The sequence below is a fragment of the Hippocampus guttulatus genome, chromosome 6 (assembly GCF_054856545.1).
Source record: "Hippocampus guttulatus isolate MCC_2025c chromosome 6, RoL_Hgut_1.0, whole genome shotgun sequence".
Lineage (NCBI taxonomy): Eukaryota > Metazoa > Chordata > Actinopteri > Syngnathiformes > Syngnathidae > Hippocampus > Hippocampus guttulatus.
Window position 1 is genome coordinate 15,563,740 of NC_141266.1, and position 21,624 is coordinate 15,585,363.

At 41.5% G+C, this 21,624-nt stretch overlaps 2 protein-coding genes and 1 long non-coding RNA gene across 4 annotated transcripts; 2 read left to right on the forward strand and 1 right to left on the reverse strand.

Moving 5' to 3' along the window:
* The first annotated feature begins 10 nt into the window (after nucleotides 1-10).
* On the forward strand, nucleotides 11-691 carry LOC147203726 (uncharacterized). The gene is made up of 2 exons (XR_015101183.1): nucleotides 11-267; nucleotides 352-691. It is a non-coding gene; the product is annotated as an uncharacterized LOC147203726 (long non-coding RNA).
* A 1,314-nt stretch (nucleotides 692-2,005) lies between these two features.
* Nucleotides 2,006-11,503, forward strand: LOC147203727 (kinesin-like protein KIFC3). Its single transcript, XM_086113484.1, has 20 exons — nucleotides 2,006-2,151; nucleotides 2,255-2,374; nucleotides 2,575-2,671; nucleotides 2,753-2,910; nucleotides 2,989-3,235; nucleotides 5,246-5,418; nucleotides 5,507-5,572; nucleotides 6,088-6,225; nucleotides 6,296-6,493; nucleotides 6,593-6,766; nucleotides 7,266-7,413; nucleotides 7,489-7,619; nucleotides 8,593-8,704; nucleotides 8,808-8,989; nucleotides 9,071-9,175; nucleotides 9,293-9,423; nucleotides 9,497-9,617; nucleotides 9,733-9,862; nucleotides 10,010-10,239; nucleotides 11,196-11,503. The coding sequence occupies exons 2-20, from the start codon at nucleotides 2,276-2,278 to the stop codon at nucleotides 11,319-11,321; spliced, it is 2,766 nt and encodes a 921-aa protein (XP_085969610.1). The 5' UTR covers nucleotides 2,006-2,151; nucleotides 2,255-2,275; the 3' UTR covers nucleotides 11,322-11,503.
* Nucleotides 4,525-20,350, reverse strand: ccdc12 (coiled-coil domain containing 12). 2 transcript variants are annotated; one of them, XR_015101177.1, is made up of 10 exons: nucleotides 20,198-20,350; nucleotides 16,158-16,234; nucleotides 13,285-13,364; nucleotides 12,942-13,003; nucleotides 12,814-12,848; nucleotides 12,657-12,733; nucleotides 12,439-12,569; nucleotides 11,489-11,569; nucleotides 7,224-7,394; nucleotides 4,525-6,754 (listed from the first exon to the last, which is right to left on the reverse strand). XR_015101177.1 is itself a non-coding variant. In XM_086113486.1 (7 exons), the coding sequence occupies exons 1-7, from the start codon at nucleotides 20,279-20,281 to the stop codon at nucleotides 12,490-12,492; spliced, it is 495 nt and encodes a 164-aa protein (XP_085969612.1). In that variant the 5' UTR covers nucleotides 20,282-20,350; the 3' UTR covers nucleotides 12,222-12,489. The 2 variants fall into 2 exon arrangements, 1 of the variants encoding a protein (XP_085969612.1); XM_086113486.1 differs by lacking the exons at nucleotides 4,525-6,754; nucleotides 7,224-7,394; nucleotides 11,489-11,569 and having other exon boundaries at nucleotides 12,222-12,569.
* Nucleotides 20,351-21,624: the final 1,274 nt, after the last annotated feature.

The following is a 21,624-nucleotide window of genomic DNA, read 5'->3' on the forward strand; positions in this document are numbered from 1 at the left end:
TCTGGGTGTGTCACGTGCCAAAACAAACGTGCCACTGGTTCGCTTAATTCGCCTTGTTTCGATCACATTTTGCTTGAACCACAGGATTATCGAAAATATTATCCGATTTTTATGCTATGTTCTAGATTTAGCTTTTTTCCAAACACATGTCCGTTTTGTTAAAATCACAAATTATTTTTTCTTCGAATTAATTTACTTTCCTCGGCTCTTTTCTCCTTAAATAAACTATTTAAGATATGTAGTCCATTTGAATAAATTATGTATCAGGTATAACCAATGTAATTGTTAATGCCTATGACATAAATGAGAGTGGATGCAATGTTTTCACTCTCTTTTTTGTTGCTTTTGTAGAGACACAGAGCTCCCTCAGTTGGCTTCTTCCTGTTTGGACTCTGCAGGACTGATGCTCTTTTGCCTGCCTCAAGCACATGCCTTCGCTCCGGAAAGTTGCAGAGAGGTTCTGGCTCCATCACTGCTTGCGTTCCACTTTTTTTGACTCAGTGAAGACCTCAACACAGCATGTATTCTCATGAGTGGCACCTCCCTGCTGCTGTGACAGGCTCTCAGCAAATACACGTACTGTTCTGCACAGGCCTGATGTCCTTGTCCTGTTCCCTCATGGTGTGTCTGTTTGCACCATAGACACATAGAAACACCATAGACATTGTATATTAAATCATGCTCTCAGAGACTTTCTGGTGTGGTTGTAGTTCAATGGTTTCAAAGGGGAATAAAAGGCGGATTAATATACTCAACAATACAAGTAGACCCTCTGAGGTCAAACATAAGTCTTTCTGGGATTCTGTCATGCTCGTGTTTTATTTTTCCCATTGGAAATAACTGAAATTGGCAGCACAGTGCTTAGCGGTAGACACGTTTCCCCTGCAGTTGTTGTGAATTGCATTTTGTTGAAAATATAATCTGCTCAATTTGAATAATGGTCAGGATTAAACCTTATCTATTATTCATCTTTTTACATTTATCTCCATATATAATTTTTATCTGTGTTTGTCATTCCCTTTATACCCTGTGTGTATTTACGTTTGTTATACATTGACTCACTTGGTCATTTGAGTGATTTCTTATACCTGATATGTGTTTAGAATTAAAGTAGTGTCCAACTTCATTTTGCAGTATTTTAGCAATGGTATGATAGCAAGTAAATATATACAAGGCTCAAAGTAAGCTGCTCTACACAATGTAAATAGAAAAAAAAATACAAACAAAATGTACCGTAATAAAGATTGTTCATTCATTATATTGATCTATTTTCATTGTTTAGTAAAAACGCATGCTTTGGGTCACTGGAATTAACTCACATAAAATAATAATAATAATAATAATAATAATGATAGGCGGCCCGGTAGTCCAGTGGTTAGCACGTCGGCTTCACAGTGCAGAGGTACCGGGTTCAATACCAGCTCCGGCCTCCTTGTGTGGAGTTTGCATGTTCTCCCCGGGCCTGCGTGGGTTTTCTCCGGGTGCTCCGGTTTCCTCCCACGTTCCAAAAACATGCATGGCAGGCTGATTGAACACTCTAAATTGTCCCTAGGTGTGAGTGTGCGCGTGCATGGTTGTTCGTCTCTGTGTGCCCTGCGATTGGCTGGCAACTGGTTCAGGGTGTCCCCCGCCTACTGCCCGAAGACGGCTGGGATAGGCTCCAGCACCCCCCGCGACCCTAGTGAGGATTAAGCGGTTCGGAAAATGGATGGATGGATAATAATGATAATAATAATTTATCTACAATATTAGAAAGTTGTTCTTCAAAATAAGTACCGCTAATTGATTTACAAACTTGCTCCCCCCAAAAAATCAAGCCTTGAATAGCAGGTTGTTTGTGATTTGAAGGAGCTAATCGTTTTAGCTTTGAGCACTTGAATCATCCCTCAAGCCTCCATCGCAGCTGACTGAGGCTCTGCACTGAGCATGCTCGCTGCAGCTGCAGCCTGTAAATGGGCCAAGAGTGCAGAGGAGGAGGAGAAAGGGGAGGAGAAAACAGTCAGATGGACTCCACAGCACTGGGATGCTGTTGCTGGCATTCGAAAAGGAGCTGCATGACAAAGATGTGTCATCGATAAAGTGTGAAAAGGGGAATACAAATGACAGCAATGTCAAATTATTGCCACAAAGGAGAAGACGATATCTGTTAAGGTAAAGCAGATGGAGTGTTCCGCATGATGGAATGTGGTGACCGTTAAAATTTTTACCGTGGCTAGAAATGTGCTCTGCTGCATGATTTGATTTCAATTCACAGGGACTGTTGCACAGTGTGGAGATGTACGCCTTCTACTCCCTTTTAATCTACATCTTCTACACTGTCTTCAAGAAGGAGGACGAGGAAGCCTTGGAGGCATCATGTGGAGCCTCCACAGATGTACGTCGAGTAACATCATATTCAGCCTCGGGGCGTCCCTTTGTCAAACAATAACATTTTGCGGGAGGACCGTGCATAAGTCATAAGTCAAAATGGGGTCTCTTTCTTGGATGTAAACAGTGATTCCACACAGCTCTAGGTGGAATGTGTAAATATTGTGATCATTACCACCTGACCCTCATTTATCTTGCTGTGCTCAGGAGCCAAGACCTGTTTCCATGGAAACAGCGAGAAGAGAGAATAATGGCCACACCCCCAAAATGAGAAAGAAGGCCTGTGCTAGGCTTAGTGACTCAAGTAAGTGTTCAAAAGAAATAGTGATGAATGTGAATGCAGTCTGATGTTAACTGTCTATTAATCTGATTTGTGGCCATCCAGGCAGTAGTAGTGACAGTGATGACACGTCCCTGAGTGATGAAGATGAGCAAGATGACTTCGACATCCCTGCTTGCACTCCTCTGGCAGCATTTTTATCTTTTAAACAGGAGTCTGACAAGACAAGGAACTCGCAGGGGCAACTGGAGGCAGCAGGAAAGGTAATATTTTAACACAAATAAGCATATTTTCCACACACCAAAAAAAAAAAAAAGTGCAACAAATAAACTTGTGCTCAGTTGGGAGAGTCCCCCTTGATGGTCGTCATGTCCCACCTGCTGAGCTTCCTGGAGCAATACTCCCATTTCCAGCAGCTGCAGCAGCAGGCTGAGAAGTACCGCGTCCAGCTCAAGAGGCACCGGGTTCAGCACCGCCAACAGATGAAGGCACTGCGGGCCTCCTACCGTCAGCGCCTCAAGGACAAGAAGAGCATCATTTGTAACCTGGAGGAAGCCGTCAGCCAGCAACTGAGCCCGCAGAGTGACGGTGAGGGAAAAGGTCGAGCATTAAAAGGAGGAAGGAAGACTATGGCGCATAATCGGACATTTACATGTCTATATGGAGGGTCTGTGAGCCATTCAGTGCATTGCTTTGGGGGTCATCATGACATCAGCTTTTGAAAGATGAGGATCATTCAAGACTATAAATTCTTCATCGGTGTGAATTGTGAGTGTGAGTCTTGACAGGCGACACTCTCCAAAGTCAGCTGGGATAGGCTCAAGCTAATGACACTAATGAGGACAAAAATGGATTGGTGGAGTGCAAAACTTGCAAAATTTACTTTGGTTCAAAGACCACCTATTAGTGACGTAACAGAGACTAGACTGTTGTGTACATACATGCCTTACTGGCTGTGAGTGCCTATCAGCATGGAGCAGATGGCTGTTTGACCTTGGTGCAGAAAGGCAGAACTAATTCTAAGCTCTATGGTTGTGCGTGTTTTGAGTATTTTCACATGTGCATGATTCTGGAAGTGATAGCACCACGGAGACGAAAGTGTGTGATGGCCATCTCATGAATATTAACGCTTGCAGGTCACAGGACAAGGATTCGACATTCCTTGTTGAGATTCTCAGGTAAAGGCACAAGCGGTTTGGAGGCGTTTATGAATAATATCTGAGGGGTTTTTTTCCATCTGCACACACATTTACAAGTCTGGCGCATGCAAGTTGGCACGTGTACTCGTGTCGGACTAAAAATAGCTGCTGGTGTTGTAAAGCTGTTTGCTTTGTTTTGCCTGTAACGCAACCTGCAAGGCCTTATGAAATGTGCCTGTGCCTTCATACAAAAATACATTCTGGATTAAAATGTCTGTTTCTGTTTATCAAGAACTAATAAAATTAATAACGTTTGCAAGGCCCGCATTGAAAATCAGAGGTGACATAGCCTGTCTGCCCAGTCTTGGTGGTGTGGCTATTAAGATGCTGCAGGGCATGCTTCTTCTACTCTTATTAAGATGTGTATGGCCACGGTAGTTCCTGCTTTTGAGTGAGGCTACATGTGAGGAGCTCGGTGACCCTAGAGAGTCCAAAGACAGCAGCAGCAATAATGTTAGCATCACTGACTCGCTACATGCTGGAGTGTGAAAAGGCTTTAAGTGCATGCTTAATGTTCATTAATATTCCACGTGTGTTCAAGTAAAACAAATAAGAGACATTGGTTTAGAGGAAAGGCCGTTTAGAGGAAAGGCTTTGTTACAGCTCCAGCTGGTGTGAAAGCGCTACAGTGTATGAATAAAGATACTATTGTATTGTATAGTAAGAGCCAAACAGGTATATAATATTGGAGTTTATTATTAATCAATTCTATGTATGCAGTTTAGTAAGTAATTTATTATTATTATACTGTATAAGATATGCTATAATATGGCGGCGCGGTGTTCCAGTGGTTAGCGTATTGACCTCACAGTGTAGAGGTACCAGGTTCGATTCCAGCTTCGGCCTTCCTGTGTAGAGTTTGCATGTTCTCCCTGTGCCTGTGTGGGTTTTCTCCAGGTACTCTGGTTTCCTCCCACATTCCAAAAACATGCATTGCAGGCTGATTGAATACTCAAAATTCTCCCCAGGCATGAGTGTGAGATTGCTGTTCGTCTCTTGTGTGCCCTGCGATTGGCAGGCAACCGTTTCAGGGTGCCCCCCACCTACTGCCCGAAGACGGCCGAGACCCCGCGACCCTTATGAGGATAAAGCGGTTCAGAAAATGGATGGATGGATGCAATAATATATCCATCCAATTTCTATGGGAAGTGTCCTCTTTAGGCTCACGTGTGAACCTTGTTTACTTCGGGTGAGAGGGAGGTACACTTTGGCCAGCGAGCAATTGGAGTTAGCCAATTTGGTTAAGAGTTGATGAAAATTCACCTATTACAAAGCAGGTTATAAGCAAATTAAAGGACTACTATTTCTGGTTGACCTAATATGAATATGTGTAAGATGTGACAGAATATAATCAGGGCTCATTCCGCTGCTATTAAATAGACTAATTGTGTACTTTCAGGCCAGAGCGGCAACGACGCCGGAGCTCAAGCGGGAGTTCACAGCCTGGTGGAGTCTCTGTACGGCCTGCAAGGGGAACGCAGCAAGCTCAGAGGAGAGCTGCGTCTTCTACGCTCACAGCTTGAACAGAAGGATCGAGACCGACACTCACGTATAGTGGCTTTTCAGCAGCAGGTAGATAGATATACAGCAGCATTCAACAACGTAAGATGAAGGTGTGTCTCAATTCCCCCCAAAATATCAATCGACTTTTCTTGCACAGATCGACGAGCTTAAAAGTGGAATTGAAGAACGCGAGGAGGAGCTGTGCAGACTCAAAACTGCCACTGTAAGTCCTTTTGAGTGCAGTCACAGCAAATGAAAAAAAAAAACGGATAGCACCTCTAATATATACAGTAAATGTACAGACATTTGCCGAAATTCATCTGAAAATTCGTATTTTGGTTGTGTAAATTATGTGCCATCTCTCAATAAAGTTGCGGAAACACTGCATGACATTACATTCAAGTATCAAACACAGCTCTTAATCAATCTAGCGTCGGGCTGGACTTGAATCTTAGTGTCCCCTCCACTTACAAAGACAGTTTGGACAATCTGGTGCTTCCAATTTTGTTGGATGATGAAGCGGTTCGGAAGATGAATGAATGAATATGTTCCTTTCCGACAAAGCAAGAGTCATAAAGGCATTGTAGTCCATCCCTACTGTAGATCAGAGAGAATGGGCTGACACACTCCAAAAATCAAAAGGGGATCAATTCCAGATGTTCCATTTTCACATCCTCTAGAATAGATGAAATTGCCAGCTGTCCCAATACTTTTATCCACTCTGCCTTATTTCCTCAGGGCGCCACCGATTCAGAAAAACGCGTGTTGTGTCTTTCGGCGGAGAACGAGACTCTCAAGCAGAGCCTGACTGTCACCCAAGGCCTCCTGCAGCAGCTTACCACCATCCCCTCACAGTCCAGCACCATGCTCATCAAGGTGAGATGCGCCGTGACTCCCGTTTATTTCCTTGGCACATTTTTTGGAGGATTCCTATTGTCTTTCTTAGGAAAACGAGAGTCTGCGAAGCCGGGTGCAGCAGCTGGAGGTCTCCCTGCAGCAGCGCGCTGAGCGGCTGTCGCAGCTGGAGCAGCAAAGCCAGCAGAGCGAGTGGAGGAGAGGGGAGGAGCTGAGAAGGCGAGAGGACAGAGTGAGGGAGCTTCAGCTGGAGTTGGACAGAGAGAGGGGCAAGGAGCCTGTGGTTAAGGTACAGAACTGCTTCGGAGGTCTGTCATGTGGAAATATTTGACATTGAAGCTTGACAAGAGCAGTTTTGAAATACAGTACACCTTAATGTTTCTGCCAGTATATCAACCAGACTGTTGAGGTGGAGTCCCCGGCCACCATAAAGCAACTAGCCAAATCCAGGCAGAGGAATGAGCTGCTGTCCGAGAAGTTGTCCAACCAAAATGAGCGTTGCAAACAGCTGGAGGAGCAAATCCGGAAGTCGGATGAATACAGCTGTAATCTGCAGCACAAGGTGCATATCTTCATTCCCTTCTTGCCCCCAGAAAGTGTATCACGTGGTATTATAAAACAAAATAAATGATATTTCATCAAATAAAATAAATAATAATGGGGTGTTATGTTGACCTGCATCTTGGACACTTAGTAGTAGTACATCTACTTAAGAGGAAATAAACACCAATACATCATCTTCATCAGATTTTTTTCCCATGAAGGGGAAGTCAAGACAAAAACCTTCTGAACAACAATATGCTTTGTGCGGCCCTACTCGTCTAAACATGCTATTATGATTAATATTGCACTCGTGGAGTATTAATTAAGCAGCAAAATCCACCTATTTTAGGCAGCAGCCATTTTGCCACTTGTTGTCGACTGAAAACGACAACACAGTTGCTCAGGACAATATCATATGTTGCTGTCAGGTCATAATGACAGTTTTATCAAATAAGACAAAAAGTGTTAAACTCCACCTTCAACCTGACTGGTGAAAATATGTTTTCCCCTTTTCATAGATTGCATCTTATGAGCGGGAAATTGGACAGCTGAGAGAGGAGCTGTTGAAGGAGATCGGCCACTTGGAGGAGAGGAAGGAGGAGGCAGTGAGGGCGGCTGCAAACTGCTCAGCAGAACACTTCCAGGACCTGCAGCACCAGTTCTTTGGTCAGTCATATCACATGCACAAATTTAACGTTTCATGTCAGTCTATTATTAAACACAAATTTCCCCCCCCGACAGGTTTACAGAAGCGTCTGACTGCTCTCACCCCGACTCTGCGCTGCATGAAAACAGACTATGCCAGCCTGCGGAGCCAAGTTCGTAACTTCTCGGAGTTTTACAGTACGGCGATAAAAGAGGCAAAGAAACAGGTAACTAGCATCGCATGACTTAATCTATTTACGACCTGAATTATTTAAATCAAAATTCCATTTAGTTCAGATGTATTCTTTGAAAATGTATCAATTGTTCACAACTGCCTACTCTCTTTATTTCATATATTTTCTTTTGGCTGCAATGGTTCTATTAAGTGTATGTTCGAATTGTTTTTGTCCAATCAGATTTCAGCCTTATCTGTTGCTATGTCAATCTAATCTGCCTCGGGACTTCAGAATCAGCAGTGCTGGCCAATGTCACTTCAACTACAGTGATACCTTGCTACTTCGCGGGTTCAGTGCATCGCAGATTTTTTCAAACATATTAAAATGTTTTTTTGTTTTGTTTTTTTACATACAGTATACATGGAGTACAGTACTGTATATGTTGCTCTATGTGACTCGCTGTTGTTTTGCAGCTTCTCGCGGACCGTTTGCGGACTTTAAAAAAATTTATACCGTTTTTTTTTTTACCTGTTTATGTTAATTGGACACTACTTCACGGATTTTCATTTATCGCGGGTGGTTTAGGTCCCCGTTAACCGCGATAAACGAGGGATTGCTGTATATTAAGCTCCTTGAAACACAATAATGTCTGATTGGTTGGACTGAGCAAAACTTGCTCCACTCAAGGTGATCTAGTAAAGCACATCTAGTGATTGGTACATAATGTATTAATACACGTAATAATTGGGATTTCTGGTGAGTGTGATGTATTTAAAGTGTAAAGATTGATTCAGAATCACACCAAATCATGTTGAAGTTGCCTGCTGTTGTTGTATTTTTTTTATTTTTTATAATATTGATGGTTTCTAAAATGGTGACATGATCACCTGATATTAAGAGGTGGATTCATTTGTGTATATCGTCACAGAAGGTCCAGGTACCAAATACACAACACACCACCACTTGATATCACAATGTGTCCTAGACACACAAAAATAATGTCATCATCATTTTCGTTCGGCAGGTTTCAGCAGCAATCTCTGAGATGTCAGAGGCCAACAAAGACCTTCTGGAGAAATACAGAAAGGAGGTTGCACTGCGCAGGAAGTTGCATGAGCAGCTTGTGGAACTAAAAGGTATGCACTCGGGCAAAGCAAAATCATTTTCCTGATACCTCGGGACAAATATTGTCATCTATCAGCAGTTGTTAACAACTTCTGTGTACGTCCCGTCGCCCAGGCAACATCCGTGTGCTGTGTCGCGTAAAGCCTGTGCTGAAAGAAGACCAGCACGAGGAGGGCCAATCGGTGGTGGTTACCACAGACCCCGACAACGAGTCCTCTCTGAGCGTGCTGAATAAAGGGAAAGGTCGCACCTTTGAGCTGGACAAGGTCTTCCATCCTGACTCTGGCCAAGAAGAGGTAGCACAAATCAACAACAAAGACAAGGGAAAGGAATTATCTGCAAAGCTGTAATATAACTTGCATTTTGCCATCTTTCAGGTCTTTCAAGAAATTGAGCCTCTTGTGATCTCGTGCATCGATGGCTACCATGTTTGCATATTTGCATATGGACAGACTGGTTCCGGGAAAACATACACAATGGAGGTCATGAAGTTGCATGTTTTTTTCTACAGAACCAATACGAATGTATTGTTGCTATGTCAATCTAATCTGCCTCTCATTAATCAAACCAATGCAAGCTATCTTTGTTTTGCTATTTAGGGCAGTGTGGAGAATCCCGGCATCAACCAGAGGGCCCTGAAGCATCTCTTTCGTGAAATAGAGGAGCGGAAGGACATGTGGTCTTATACTGTCACTGTCAGCTCTGTGGAGATCTACAACGAGGTGCTAAGGTACAGCTAGATCCCGGGCGAAGCACGTTGATGGCATTATGAATGCCAGTTAATGACATATTTTGACTCTCAGAGATCTATTGAGTAAGGATGGCGAGAAACTGGACATCAAAATGAACCCCAATGGAACAGGACAGCTGCACGTGCCGGGCCTCAGGGTCATCGAGGTTAAGAGCTTTCAGCATATCAAGAAGGTGACTGACGATTTTACTGCTACTCTTCAGTATGATCGCAGGGGTGTCAAGCTAATTTTTTCTATGGCCCTTAACGTACTCAAGTTTGGACTTTCACAATATTGTCTGTCTTCAGATTTTAGCCATGGCCCGCAGGAACAGGATCACGTTCGGCACTCAAATGAACGAGCACAGCTCTCGCTCTCATGCTCTGCTCTGCATCACCGTACAGGGCACAGACCTCGCCACCGGCTCCAAAACTACCGGTCAGTCGCACAGGCATCAATATTTTAACATCTCAGTGAAAAGACCTGCTGTATAATTAATATGATTCGACTTTTCCCCTAATAGGGACAGATGACATTTCAAAGGTAATTTCAGCACCGCTGACATTTTCTTTTTCTTGCCCCCAGGTAAGTTGAACCTGGTTGACCTGGCAGGATCGGAAAGGGTATGGAAGTCTGGCGCAGAGGGCGAGAGGCTGAAGGAGGCCCAGAATATAAACCGCTCTCTGTTGGCCCTGGGGGACGTCATTCAGGCCCTGAGAGCGCGACAGACGCACATCCCTTTCAGGAACTCTCGCCTGACGTACTTGTTGCAGGACTCGCTGGGTAAAGGCAGCAAGACGGCCATGGTGGTGCAGGTAGGACTACAACTGATTTGGAATTTTCCAAAAAGGTTTTTGTGTGAGGTACCAGGACGGGCATAGTGGTTAGCGCCATTTGCCCTACAATCAAAAGGTCCCTGCTTCGAATGTCACATCTCAATGTGGATTTCACATTGGTCCTCTCCGGTTTTCTCCCACATTCCCAAAACAAGCATGTTAAGTCCATTAACAACTCTAAATTGTACATACAGTGGAATGTCAGTATGAATGAACAATGAAGTGTGTACCTTGTCTCTCAGTCATTGGAGAAGTGTGCAATTTTATAATTGCAAAGGCTCAAATTTGGAAAAAACAAAACCAAACCTCTGCTTCATTTCACTCGATCTGCTTTATTTTTTAATGTATAATTTATTGATTTAAAAAAATACACGGGAAGAAGACCTTGAAAATAATATTTTACATATTAAATCACAATTATTTTTCAAAATCGTTCAGCCCTACTTGTGACTAATGAGCACAAGCGCTATAGAAAACGGATTAATGAATGGTTGGAATATGTTCACATTATAGTGGGACATGCAAGGCCAAGAAAGGTCACAGATGTTTCTTCAAATGTCATTGATTCACGGCTTATTGCGAGAGTTCATTTCTGGTAAATCTGCTGGTGAATTTGGGAAATATTCAATGTTGAACACAATTGAAATGTTTTGTACAGTTATCTACTTAATTGTAAAAATATTTGTATTAAGTTCATTAAAAAAAAAAAAACAATGTTGCATTGAAAAAAAACATGGAAGTGTGCCATGGGCATGGATGGAGTTGTAACCGTTTTTATTCTTATAAATTCTCCGTCATACACTCGCTTGAGAACTTGCACGTGTTAAGTTCATAGAAATTGGCCATGCTGTGACACACCGCGCACTAAAGATTTGTCAACTTAGGCTATTATTTTTAAGAGAGTGATGTTGCTGATTTTGCCTTCTTTTCCAAAGGTGTCTGCTCTGGAGCGCAATGTAGGTGAGACACTCTGCTCTCTGAAGTTTGCCCAGAGGGTGTGCAAAGTGGAGCTGGGCCCTGCAGCCAGGAAGATCGAATCTAGCGGCGGCCAGTGTGACTGAACCAGCGACTTCCCGTAGCCACACAAAACAGTTTCAACTCATTGTTTGTTACCTTACAATAGCAACCAAACAGCTATCCTGCTCAAGGGCTAACTAAATCTGTCCAGGTCAGACATTATTGACACAGGCAAACAAGTGAGCACCCTTCACCGTCACCGAGTACGTACTTTCACTCCACGTGCCAAAGCAACTTCTGCCTCCACCACGTCCGATTCTATGCTTCCTTGAGCCACTCTTGTCTCCCTTTCCTTTAGGAGAAATACAAAATTCAGGATCTTCTCACCAATCATCAGCATTTAGAGCAGCATTAGCGTTTGGTTTACAACTCCCACAAACACAACACGCCATCTTGTGATGTTTTGATTGACATTTTTCCAATGTCGTAGTTACGCAACGGCACTTAATTCACATATTGACAGTATGAGTTTCTGTGCTGTCTGATGGGAGTAACGCTTTGCTTCTCTTTAGAGCCTTATTTATTTTATTTTATTTGCCGTTTAACAAGGGCAACAGCAGTCAAGTAGGTGCAGGTGGCCTTGTATTGTAGTGAGTAGTGCAATATGCGCCTGAGGAGAAAGTATGGGCCTATGTGGACAGTAAATGCACTTTATGGGTAAAAAATAGGGTGCTGTTATTTCAGACCAGGCTACTGAGGCCAATAGATATCACTAGTGAATGTCATACCAAAAAAAAAAAAAAAACTTTCAGTTGTGTTTTCATCATTGTTCCAGTGTATCACCCTTTGAATCAAAACTCAAATTTGATTCACTTGTAGCAAAGCATCAGTGTAATGCGCCATAGTGGTCAATTATTCATTAGAGTGATAGTTTTCCTAATAAACATGATGTATAAGTATTTCAAAAGTGCGTGGATGTTGGATGACCCAATAAAACACAGGGATTTCAAAAACATAAATTGTACTTTACTTCGATTTAAAACATAACCATACGACAGAAAATATGAAAGGTTTAGCCTGGTTGTTTATAATTCAACCACATATACAGATTGTACCATTGGATTCGTATGATACAGAAAAAAAAAACAAAAAAAGCACAAGGCAAGACTGGACAAAGTTTCCAGCACACACCTGTGATAAACTATTCCCAGAATTGGATACCTGCCCTGCTGTTCACATTTCCAGTGTGGCTTTTCTTCTCATATCTCCGAATCAGTCTGAGTCTTCCTGTTCTGCTTGTACCGCTCCCACCACACCGGCCAGCTCCTCCTCGCTGCCTCGCAAACGATCGCCTGGACACCAGAACCAGATGAATATTAATATTTCGGAAGACATTGAAGATAAATGAGGGGCAAAAAAAAAAAAAGAAAAGTACGAACGAATGAGTTCAGCAATGGCCCTTTGTGTTCTCCTCGACAGCTTCTCCAGTTTCTTTGCCACATCCCGCTTGAGATCCCTAGATCCAAAACCACACTGTCAGTCAGAGAGAACCATTAATTCACACCAAAATGAAAGTAACCACAATGGCCTTCTTACCAGTCTGGTTTCCTTGGGGCTAGGTTAGCCAAATCCTGGGAAAATCAAGTTTAATACAGTATTTAAAAAAAAAATCTTTTTAAAACATTGTGTGCTTCAGAATCAGAAATGAAGGAATGAAAACGCACCACTTCTTCAATGATAGGCTCTGGATTGGCTGCCTTTAACTGGTCTTCAACTTTATCCTCCACTGGAAACAAACAAACAAAAAATCTCTCTTAAATCCAAAATAATTATAAATGTTATCATGTGATAATGTTATGTATATACAGTACACCATGTGGACATAGTGTAAGAATATCCTATCCTTTTTTTGTCCTATTTATCCTATGCTGGATAAATGGACACAACTTTTGTAACACTGAATCACCATTTGTAGGGGGTGTTATAGTCCGATATCCCCAATATGTTGGTCCATTTACACAGTCGAAATATGCTTTCATTTCGAATAATGAAGATTCCGCAACCAACCTGCTGCTGGTTTGGCTTTGGGGACCTGCCTCTCCTTTAGCTCGTCATCCTCTGGAGTGTAATTTCTCAGTTTCAGCTCCCTGAGCAGAAGCCAAAATGTGAGACAACCTCGCACCCAATGGCTGAGGACAACAGTGATTGAGAAATCAATTCCAATGAGCAGCTTTAAGTAAATTTGAGCGCAAATGCAGATGAGATCAAAATGATATTCGAATACAGACTTCAAGGGTGATGTGCCGTGAGATTTGTCTACTGTAAAAAAAACAAAAAAATGTCTGGACTCAATAGAGCTTGCCAAAGTTGGACTTCGACACACAAAGTGTAGCCACAGAGCTTCCAGTAGGGGGTAGTGTGTGGTTTAGATGAAAAGAACTTAAAAAAAAAAAGTAGGGAGACCATCTGCATCCCTGTATGGCCGCCTGTTGATTGACTCGAGCCTGGGATAAAGTCACCTCTTTTTCCCCACCCTGTGAACCCGTCTAGTTAACGCATCCCACCTGCTGCTGAGCACAGACAACAACCGGCCGAGGAATGCCGACCTTGACGTTGTAATTACTTTCATCGTGCCTCTTCATAGAAGAATTCTTGGCAGACTCAGCTCAATGACCACACAGGGTCCGGGGAGCTATGAAGGTATAGCGCTGTCTGGCCATGTGTGCAACAAGAAGAGAGTTCTCTGAGCTTGTGAGCAAGCTAGCGAGGGCTCTAGCTGACACATTAATCACCATCCACCCCCACTCTGCCCCACTTTGCAGCCAACAGACGCGTGCCTTGTATGGCCATAGGCAAGGATGCTGGTCATGTCTGCCACTCTTCCTTGACTCCATGCAGCTTAAAGTCTCTGATGAAGAGGTAATGTGAGTGAAAGCATCCATTTCACCAACATGCATGATATGTGATCAAATACATTTAGAAAATACACAAATTTAGATGGAAAATGTGCTTCAAAATTTGTACTGAACCTTCAGCTCAGTCAGCATCTAAAGTAGGGGTGTCTAACTCATTTCTGTTCACCATTGAAATGATTGGAAATACCATGAATCTGTTCCAGACACCCCCCAATCCGAAATAAAATAAATAAAAACTGTGGAATTTTGTATTGTTTATTAACATTAAACTAATCCGACTGTGGACAGCACAATGTGATTACTTTAAATACAAATCTTATAATTCTCTTTATTTGATGTTTAATTTGACAGTAAACTATGACTAGGAGAGGCAATAAACAGCTTGAAGCCTGCTACTTAGTGCGAAGTGAGTTGAGTTCACTGCCACGGACGGTACTGAATCTCAAATTATGGCTTACCAGTCAAAGGGGGGGGAAAAAAAAAACGTTTCATGACAACCCGTATCTCCAAACATTCCAAGTCAGGTCATTCGTATCTCAAGGCACCACTGCGGTTACCACAGTAGACAGCTTATCATGTTATCAGGTTACGGGGGTGCATGAAAAGGTTAAAGTCAAACATCTTTGAAAATACAGAGAACCAAATAAAAAGAATACAATTCGTGTTGAAAAGGGAGTTTGTTCATGAAATATAATGTATCTGTAAAACATGAAGAAAAATTGCAACTTCGGTACAGATTTTTCTGCCAAAATAAAAAGAAATGGGCACACAAGTCACAAGTTGAGCTTTTTGCGTCCGTCTCTGTCCAGGCTGCTCATTTAACCGATGAACAAAATGGAAACTGACCAGGAATCTTGGAATGGATTGTGTACAGGCTACAAGGTGGCACTTGAACAAATATTGGTACAAAGTCTGACCTTTACAGTGACCATTAAACAACACACTCACAAGGTCGGTAAAATGTTTTAAGAATTAACTTCAAAAAGGCAGGATTCATATCTGCATCAAACTCTAACGGCGTAAATATTTATTCCAGACAAAAAGAAACACTGCCCTTCTTAGAACAGTGACAGTTCTTGTCGTCATAGTCCTCTTGCTGAAGGCTTGCCCGTCTGTGCGTTTGCACATTTCCATCTCCATCTACTGATACTTGCGCGTTTGTAGAGTGCAGCTTGAACGAAAGCCAACAATCATAATGTTGAAACGCTGTTGAGCTGCAAGCAAGTTTGTCAAATCAAGCACTTTGTAATGGTCGAAAATCTTTATTTCTAACCTGGTATGCGTTGCTTTTTGAAATCTTACTCTTTGCCGTGTTGTATGGTACACAGTCAATATATTTTAGACCTCTCCATTTCAACTCTGTTAAATTGTGAATGTAGGATATGTTAGCACATTGGCATTTGTGTTTAATCGCATATACATGCTGGGCATATCAACAAATGTTGCATGTGTAGTGTATTGTAATTCATCATTGTGCAACAAAGGTGTTGACTACGTGGCTCTTCAACCTGTACTTTGTCAAAGTGATGCCTCATGAAATTTTTAGCACGTGCTACAATACACACTGAGTCAAAAAATGGGTGTCTTGAATTGCATAAAACAATTGGAGAGATTCTTTTTATTTTCTGCCCTGATTACTGTCATTCGTTATCAGGCAATAATTGCTTTCGCTTAAGAGAAATGTGTTCAGTCGCACCGGTGGAAACACAAAGACATTCCCTTGGTGTCATCAACTTGCAGTCATTAAGTATAAACAATGGAAAATGTCATTTGGTATGCACAGGCGGCCATCTTTCCTGTCCTGCAAGACACGAAGCTGCAGGATATTTGAGCAGCTCATAACACGAATGTGACAGTAGCCAGAGTAAACAGCGTTTCGATGTGTCACCAATAATTAGTGTTGAGATGACTTGCAGATAATCGTCGCGCCGTTCCTTCAAATCGGTTTCACGTCCGTGCGGCGCAGCCAAGAAACAAATAATAGATTTTCACAGACACAAACTTGAATTGAAGCGGCAAACTCACTTGTGTCTCTTCTCCGGTGTTTCCTCTTCCAATGAGGCTTTTTTATGCTCTGGCTCCCCATCTTCCTGCTCTCGCCCCTGTTGGAATAAAACAAGAGTCTCCTGGATGAACATAACAAAACGTGTTTTGATCCATGTCTGTAAGGTTTATATTCATGTTTAAAGTGCATTATTAGAGTATTGCTACCAATATTTTGTTGTTGTTTGTGTTTATTTGCCAGGTCAATTTGGGTGGTATGATGACTTTCTCCATTATGCTATTTAATGCATATACTTTACACAATTACCTGCTCTCATCAACTGGAAAAATAGATTGTTGTTATTAATCAGTGCATTAATAAGGGCTATTTTCTTCCTATTGAATACAATTGAGGCAACATAGAACTATTACTTATGGGATGATACACTCACCTGTTGCCTACTTTTTAAAAAATTTGTAAGTACCCATCCATCCATCCATTTTCTGAACCGCTTAATCCTCGCTAGGGTCGCGGGGGATGCTGGAGCCTATCCCAGCTGTCTTCGGGCAGTAGGCGGGGGACACCCTGAATCGGTTGCCAGCCAATCGCAGGGCACACAGAGACAAACAACCATCCACGCTCACATTCACACCTAGGGACAATTCTAGAGAGTTCAATCAGCCTGCCATGCATGTTTTTGGAATGTGGGAGGAAACCGGAGTACCCGGAGAAAACCCACGCAGGCCCGGGGAGAACATGCAAACTCCACACAGGGAGCTGGAATTGAACCCGGTACCTCTGCACTGTGAAGTCGACGTGCTAAGCACTGGACTACCGGGCCGCCCTTTGTAAGTACCCATTATTTTGTAATATAAAGAGTATTTTTCCTCTGGATTGTTGCAATTTATTTTATGTTATCTTAAGTCTATTTAGTATTTTTTTGTTTTTTGAACAGGTAAAAAAAAAAATCAATATTCATCATTAGGTAACGTTGTGATTTCCAAAGAATGTTGTGGAGTAGATCGTTTAAAGATTCATAGAAATACAGATTTATAGACATAAAGTAGATATTTGGGGATTCACTACGACAAGAGTCAACAAAGCTAACAAACTGAACCAGATCTGCAGCAGCATTTCAATCGATCCCAATCACAAGTTGCGACAAAGTACACAAATAACAAGGTAGCACAAATCCTGGAAAAAGAAAAACTGTAACAAAGGATATCAAATCCCACCCAATGTGCATTTTCCTGAAGACGCTTCCTGTCCACATGTTACAACAATTCATAGCTCTGACTCATTCTTGAAGGGGAGTACAAAAGGGAAGCAAGGAATGTCAACATCAAACTTGGCTTGCAAGTCAGTTTACTTCCATATTGTACCGCCTTAGTGGCATCTCACGTGTACAGTGAACGAGCTTCACTATTACAAAATTTGCTTACAACAGACGGGGCCGGAAAGATACCAGTCGTTCAGATGAAGTACGAGTACAAGTACGGCCAATAGATGGGGACCAGGCCGTCTCGTAAATAGTGAAAATCCACGTATAACTGCCAGCCATTCAAATGCATTGGTGAAAAAATAAATGCATTAAAAAATACACCCCCACCCTGTATTTTAAAACTTTGAGAAAAAAAATCCACGATTGTGTGAATCCAAGTGTGCTGAACTATGCGGATTTCCACTGTACTTACCATACACTTGGAGACTGCCTTGCAACCTGACTACTTGTGTCTAATTATGCCGGGGGGTGATTTTAAAACACTAATAAAGATGATAATAATAACAATAATTAAATATTTATATAAATATAAATTAATTATATTATTATTATTAAGAATCTGAATAATAATAATATATTTAATTAGGGGTGGCTCGGTGGGCCAGTGGTTAGTCGACCTCACAGTGCAGAGGTCGTGGGTTGGATCCTGTGTGGAGTTTGCATGTTCTCCCCGTGCCTGGGTGGATTTTTTTCCGGGTAGAGCGGTTTGCTCCTACATTCCAAAAACATAAATGACAGGCCGATTGAACACTCTCAATTGTCCATAAGTGTGAGTGTGAGTGTGAGTGTGAGCGCAGATAGCTGTTTGTCTCTGTGTGCCCTGCGATTGGCTGGCAAGCGGTTCAGGGTGTCCCCCGTTATCATATCATATAATTAAATACGAGGGCATCCACCACACATATCAGTGCAACCCAAAATCGGTCTGCACCTCCATCAAATATACCAAAATGACATAACACTACCTGTGGCAATAGTGAGACGTGGTTCTTTGAGCCACCAAATTGCCAGGTGCCCTTTGTAGGCTAGGAGGCCAACCATGACGCAGAGTGGTCTGCAAAACTCTCAAAAAGGCAAAACGAGGCTTGCACCGGCACGGAAATAAAGATGCGCCCATTTTTACAGTTCCAGTGTGAATACAAGGATAAGTATTGAACTTTTCTTATCGTTTTTTTAGTTAAAAAGAACTGGCATTTGGTTGTACTCACCAAAATTGACTATACAGTAAAGGTTTTTTCTGAAGGTGACAGTTTGGCCCTGGAATGACATCGTTTTCGACAGAACGTGCCCTTTTTGGTGAAACAGGTTATCTGGAGCCAGTCTCAGATGACTTTAGGAGAGAGCCAGCCAATCTATGTGCACATATACGTAGACAAACAACCATTCACACTCACATGGTCTCTGGTACAAATAGGGACACGCATAGTGCTGTAAGTACTGAGAAGTGTCAATTGAGGTCAAAATAAAGTGCAGTTCTGTTTTGTCGCCTTAAAGGTACGTGCTAATCCGCTTTAAAATAACTTATTTTGTCTTTTTTTTTTAAATCTTTATTGAACAAGTCAGAATACAATTCTCAGCAAACAGAAAACAAAACGAACGTGCTACCGATACATACACATTACAAACGTTTAAACAAAAAAGAAGAAAAAAAGGAAGCCAGGGGATTTTTAGACAAAAAATTCAAATAAGGAGCATATAGCCAGAGTCTTAATAGCTTTTTTGTTTTCGGAATCCATAATAGAGCTCAGGTACTGCTTTGTTTCTGCTTCAAAAATTAAGAAAAGAGGTTTTGAATTATTCCATCTGGATTTGTGGTTATGGAACTTAGCGAGAATGAGTATTGAATTTATAATGAAGGTTTGTTTAGTGTTTTTTTTCCTTATTTTTGTAGAACTCAAATAGTACATTTTTCCAGTATAGCATAAAGTCAGAGTCAATATGTTCAATGATAAATCTGGATACAACTTTCCAAAATGTGTTGGTATACTGGCATTGCCAGAACAAGTGAACCATTGTTTCAGGGTACATTCCACAAAATGAACAATCAAAAGAGATGTCTTTCTTGAACCTAAGAAGATAATGCTTGGTGGGATAGTATTTGTGTATCGTTTTAAAAGAGATTTCCCTTACTTTATTAGTCAGGAGGTATTTGTATGGGAGAGACCAGATTTTTCCCCAGTCTAGATTATCAACAAAGCCAGACCAGTAGGTAATAATGTGTGGGATTGTTGAAATATCTTTTTGGAACAGGGATCGTATATTACGGTTGTTATTTCTGATTGATGTTGACGTAAAACAGGATTTGCCGATAACAGTCATTTTGGGGTCCAGGGTTGGTGTGGAGGTTGTTCTGTCCACCCCTTTCAAGAGGGTCAAGATTCCAGAAGGAATAGCATCCATGACTGTATCAAATTCTTTTGGGGTGACCGGTAGATTAAATTTCATTAAAAATTCAGAGTAATTTAAAAGGTAACCTTGAATCTTATTTTGTCTTTCCGAAGACTACTCGTGAGTCGGTGACGTCACCGTTTGATAAACGCTCCGTCGCAAAGCAACGACAAAACCAACGTAAAATACAATATTGCCGCTAATTCACAGTCATGTTTCATGATATCATTTTATAAATATTATTCTTGTCCGTGGAATGCGACAGAAAAGTCCAGAAATATGTTTAAGAACGGTTAGCAGTCATACACCAGCGAGCTACATGCTAATATAGCTAGCCATGCATTTTAACTTAGTATTGACTGTTTTTGATCATCAACTCTACTTTGTGTCTGCCCGACTTGTATCTGTACTTACGTGGAGTTGTTTATCCCTCAACGCTTTCAATCTCTCCTTTCGCTTCAGGGCTTGTTCCTGTAGTGACCCGATATTTTTTTCCATGTTTAGCCGCTCCACGCTTCTCTGTAGTTCTTGATTCCATTACAAATCCTACGTTAGGTTAGTGTAATCAACTGAAGAGAAATCGATTGCATATGCCTGCTCTAGTTGGAGTCGTTTATTAAAAATGTATTTTAACAACACAAATACTGTATGTATAATTTCATGTACAATTGTTGTATTTTTGTATGTACAGTATGCATGTCGGATTGCACTTGATTAATAATTTGTTTTAGGAATGGTAAATGGGTAGTTTCAAAAAAGTTTAACTATTTCACACTCAGCAAGAAGTCCCTGGTGTTTTTCTCGAACTGCATTAAAAAAAATTCAATTCAAATTCAAGTAAAAAAAAATCTGGATTGTTGTAGGAACCATTATCGTTCAAATGTGTTGATGTTACCCGTAGTTCGTTGAATTTCTTTTGCAATGGAGGAGAACAGGTGCAAGTGCTACTAAGTGATACGAATGATGGAATTACAATTTACAACTGATTAGGTGTGGTAGTAGAATTATTTACCCTTGGCAGCCAAATATGTACCCTGAGATGCAGATTTGCTGACAAATATGTACCCTAAGGTAGGCGACACCCAATGATAGCCTATTTGCCAACAAACTGTACAAATTGGCTCCCAATATGTACATAGGTGTACCCTTGAGAGCCCTGCTCAAAGTGACAAGCCTGATAAGCATTGGACCCTTAAATATTAGCAATTTTTTTCCGACAGTATAGCTGGGTAATAATAATAATACTGTAATAATAATACAATGGTCAAGATTCATACAGCGCACATCAAGGGATCCAGTGACATGGAACAATATTTCATGGGAATCATTAAAATCGGTTTGTGTGTGTGTGTGCGTGTGCGTGTGTGTGTGTGTGTGAGTGAGTGAGTGAGTGAGTGAGTGAGTGAGTGAGTGAGTGTTTGTATCATGTTACAAAATTTAAGCTTTGGTGAACAGAAGGTGCTTAAGGAACTGCATGTACTGTATATAGATGGACTTATTGATGTTTTAATTGGTTCAACTCTTTGCATACCATAATGTAAACATGAGTCACATGTAGGACAGAGAGAGGCGCTTTCCCACCAGCAGTTCGCAGTTCAGGTAATAGTGTGTAATCACTCAAATTTAGGTGGGGCTAAAGTGAAAGATGGCAAACAATGTAATCTATTTGCAATTGTAGTTGTTTTCCTTGGTATCTGTTCAATTATTTATCAATGTGGCACCTGTATCCTGTCTTATTTATTAGCCACCAAAGTAACAACAATGTGCTGCGTTTTCAGCATTAAATGTGCAAACTGCAAGCTTCATCAACAAATAGAGTTTATTATTAATTTATATGATAA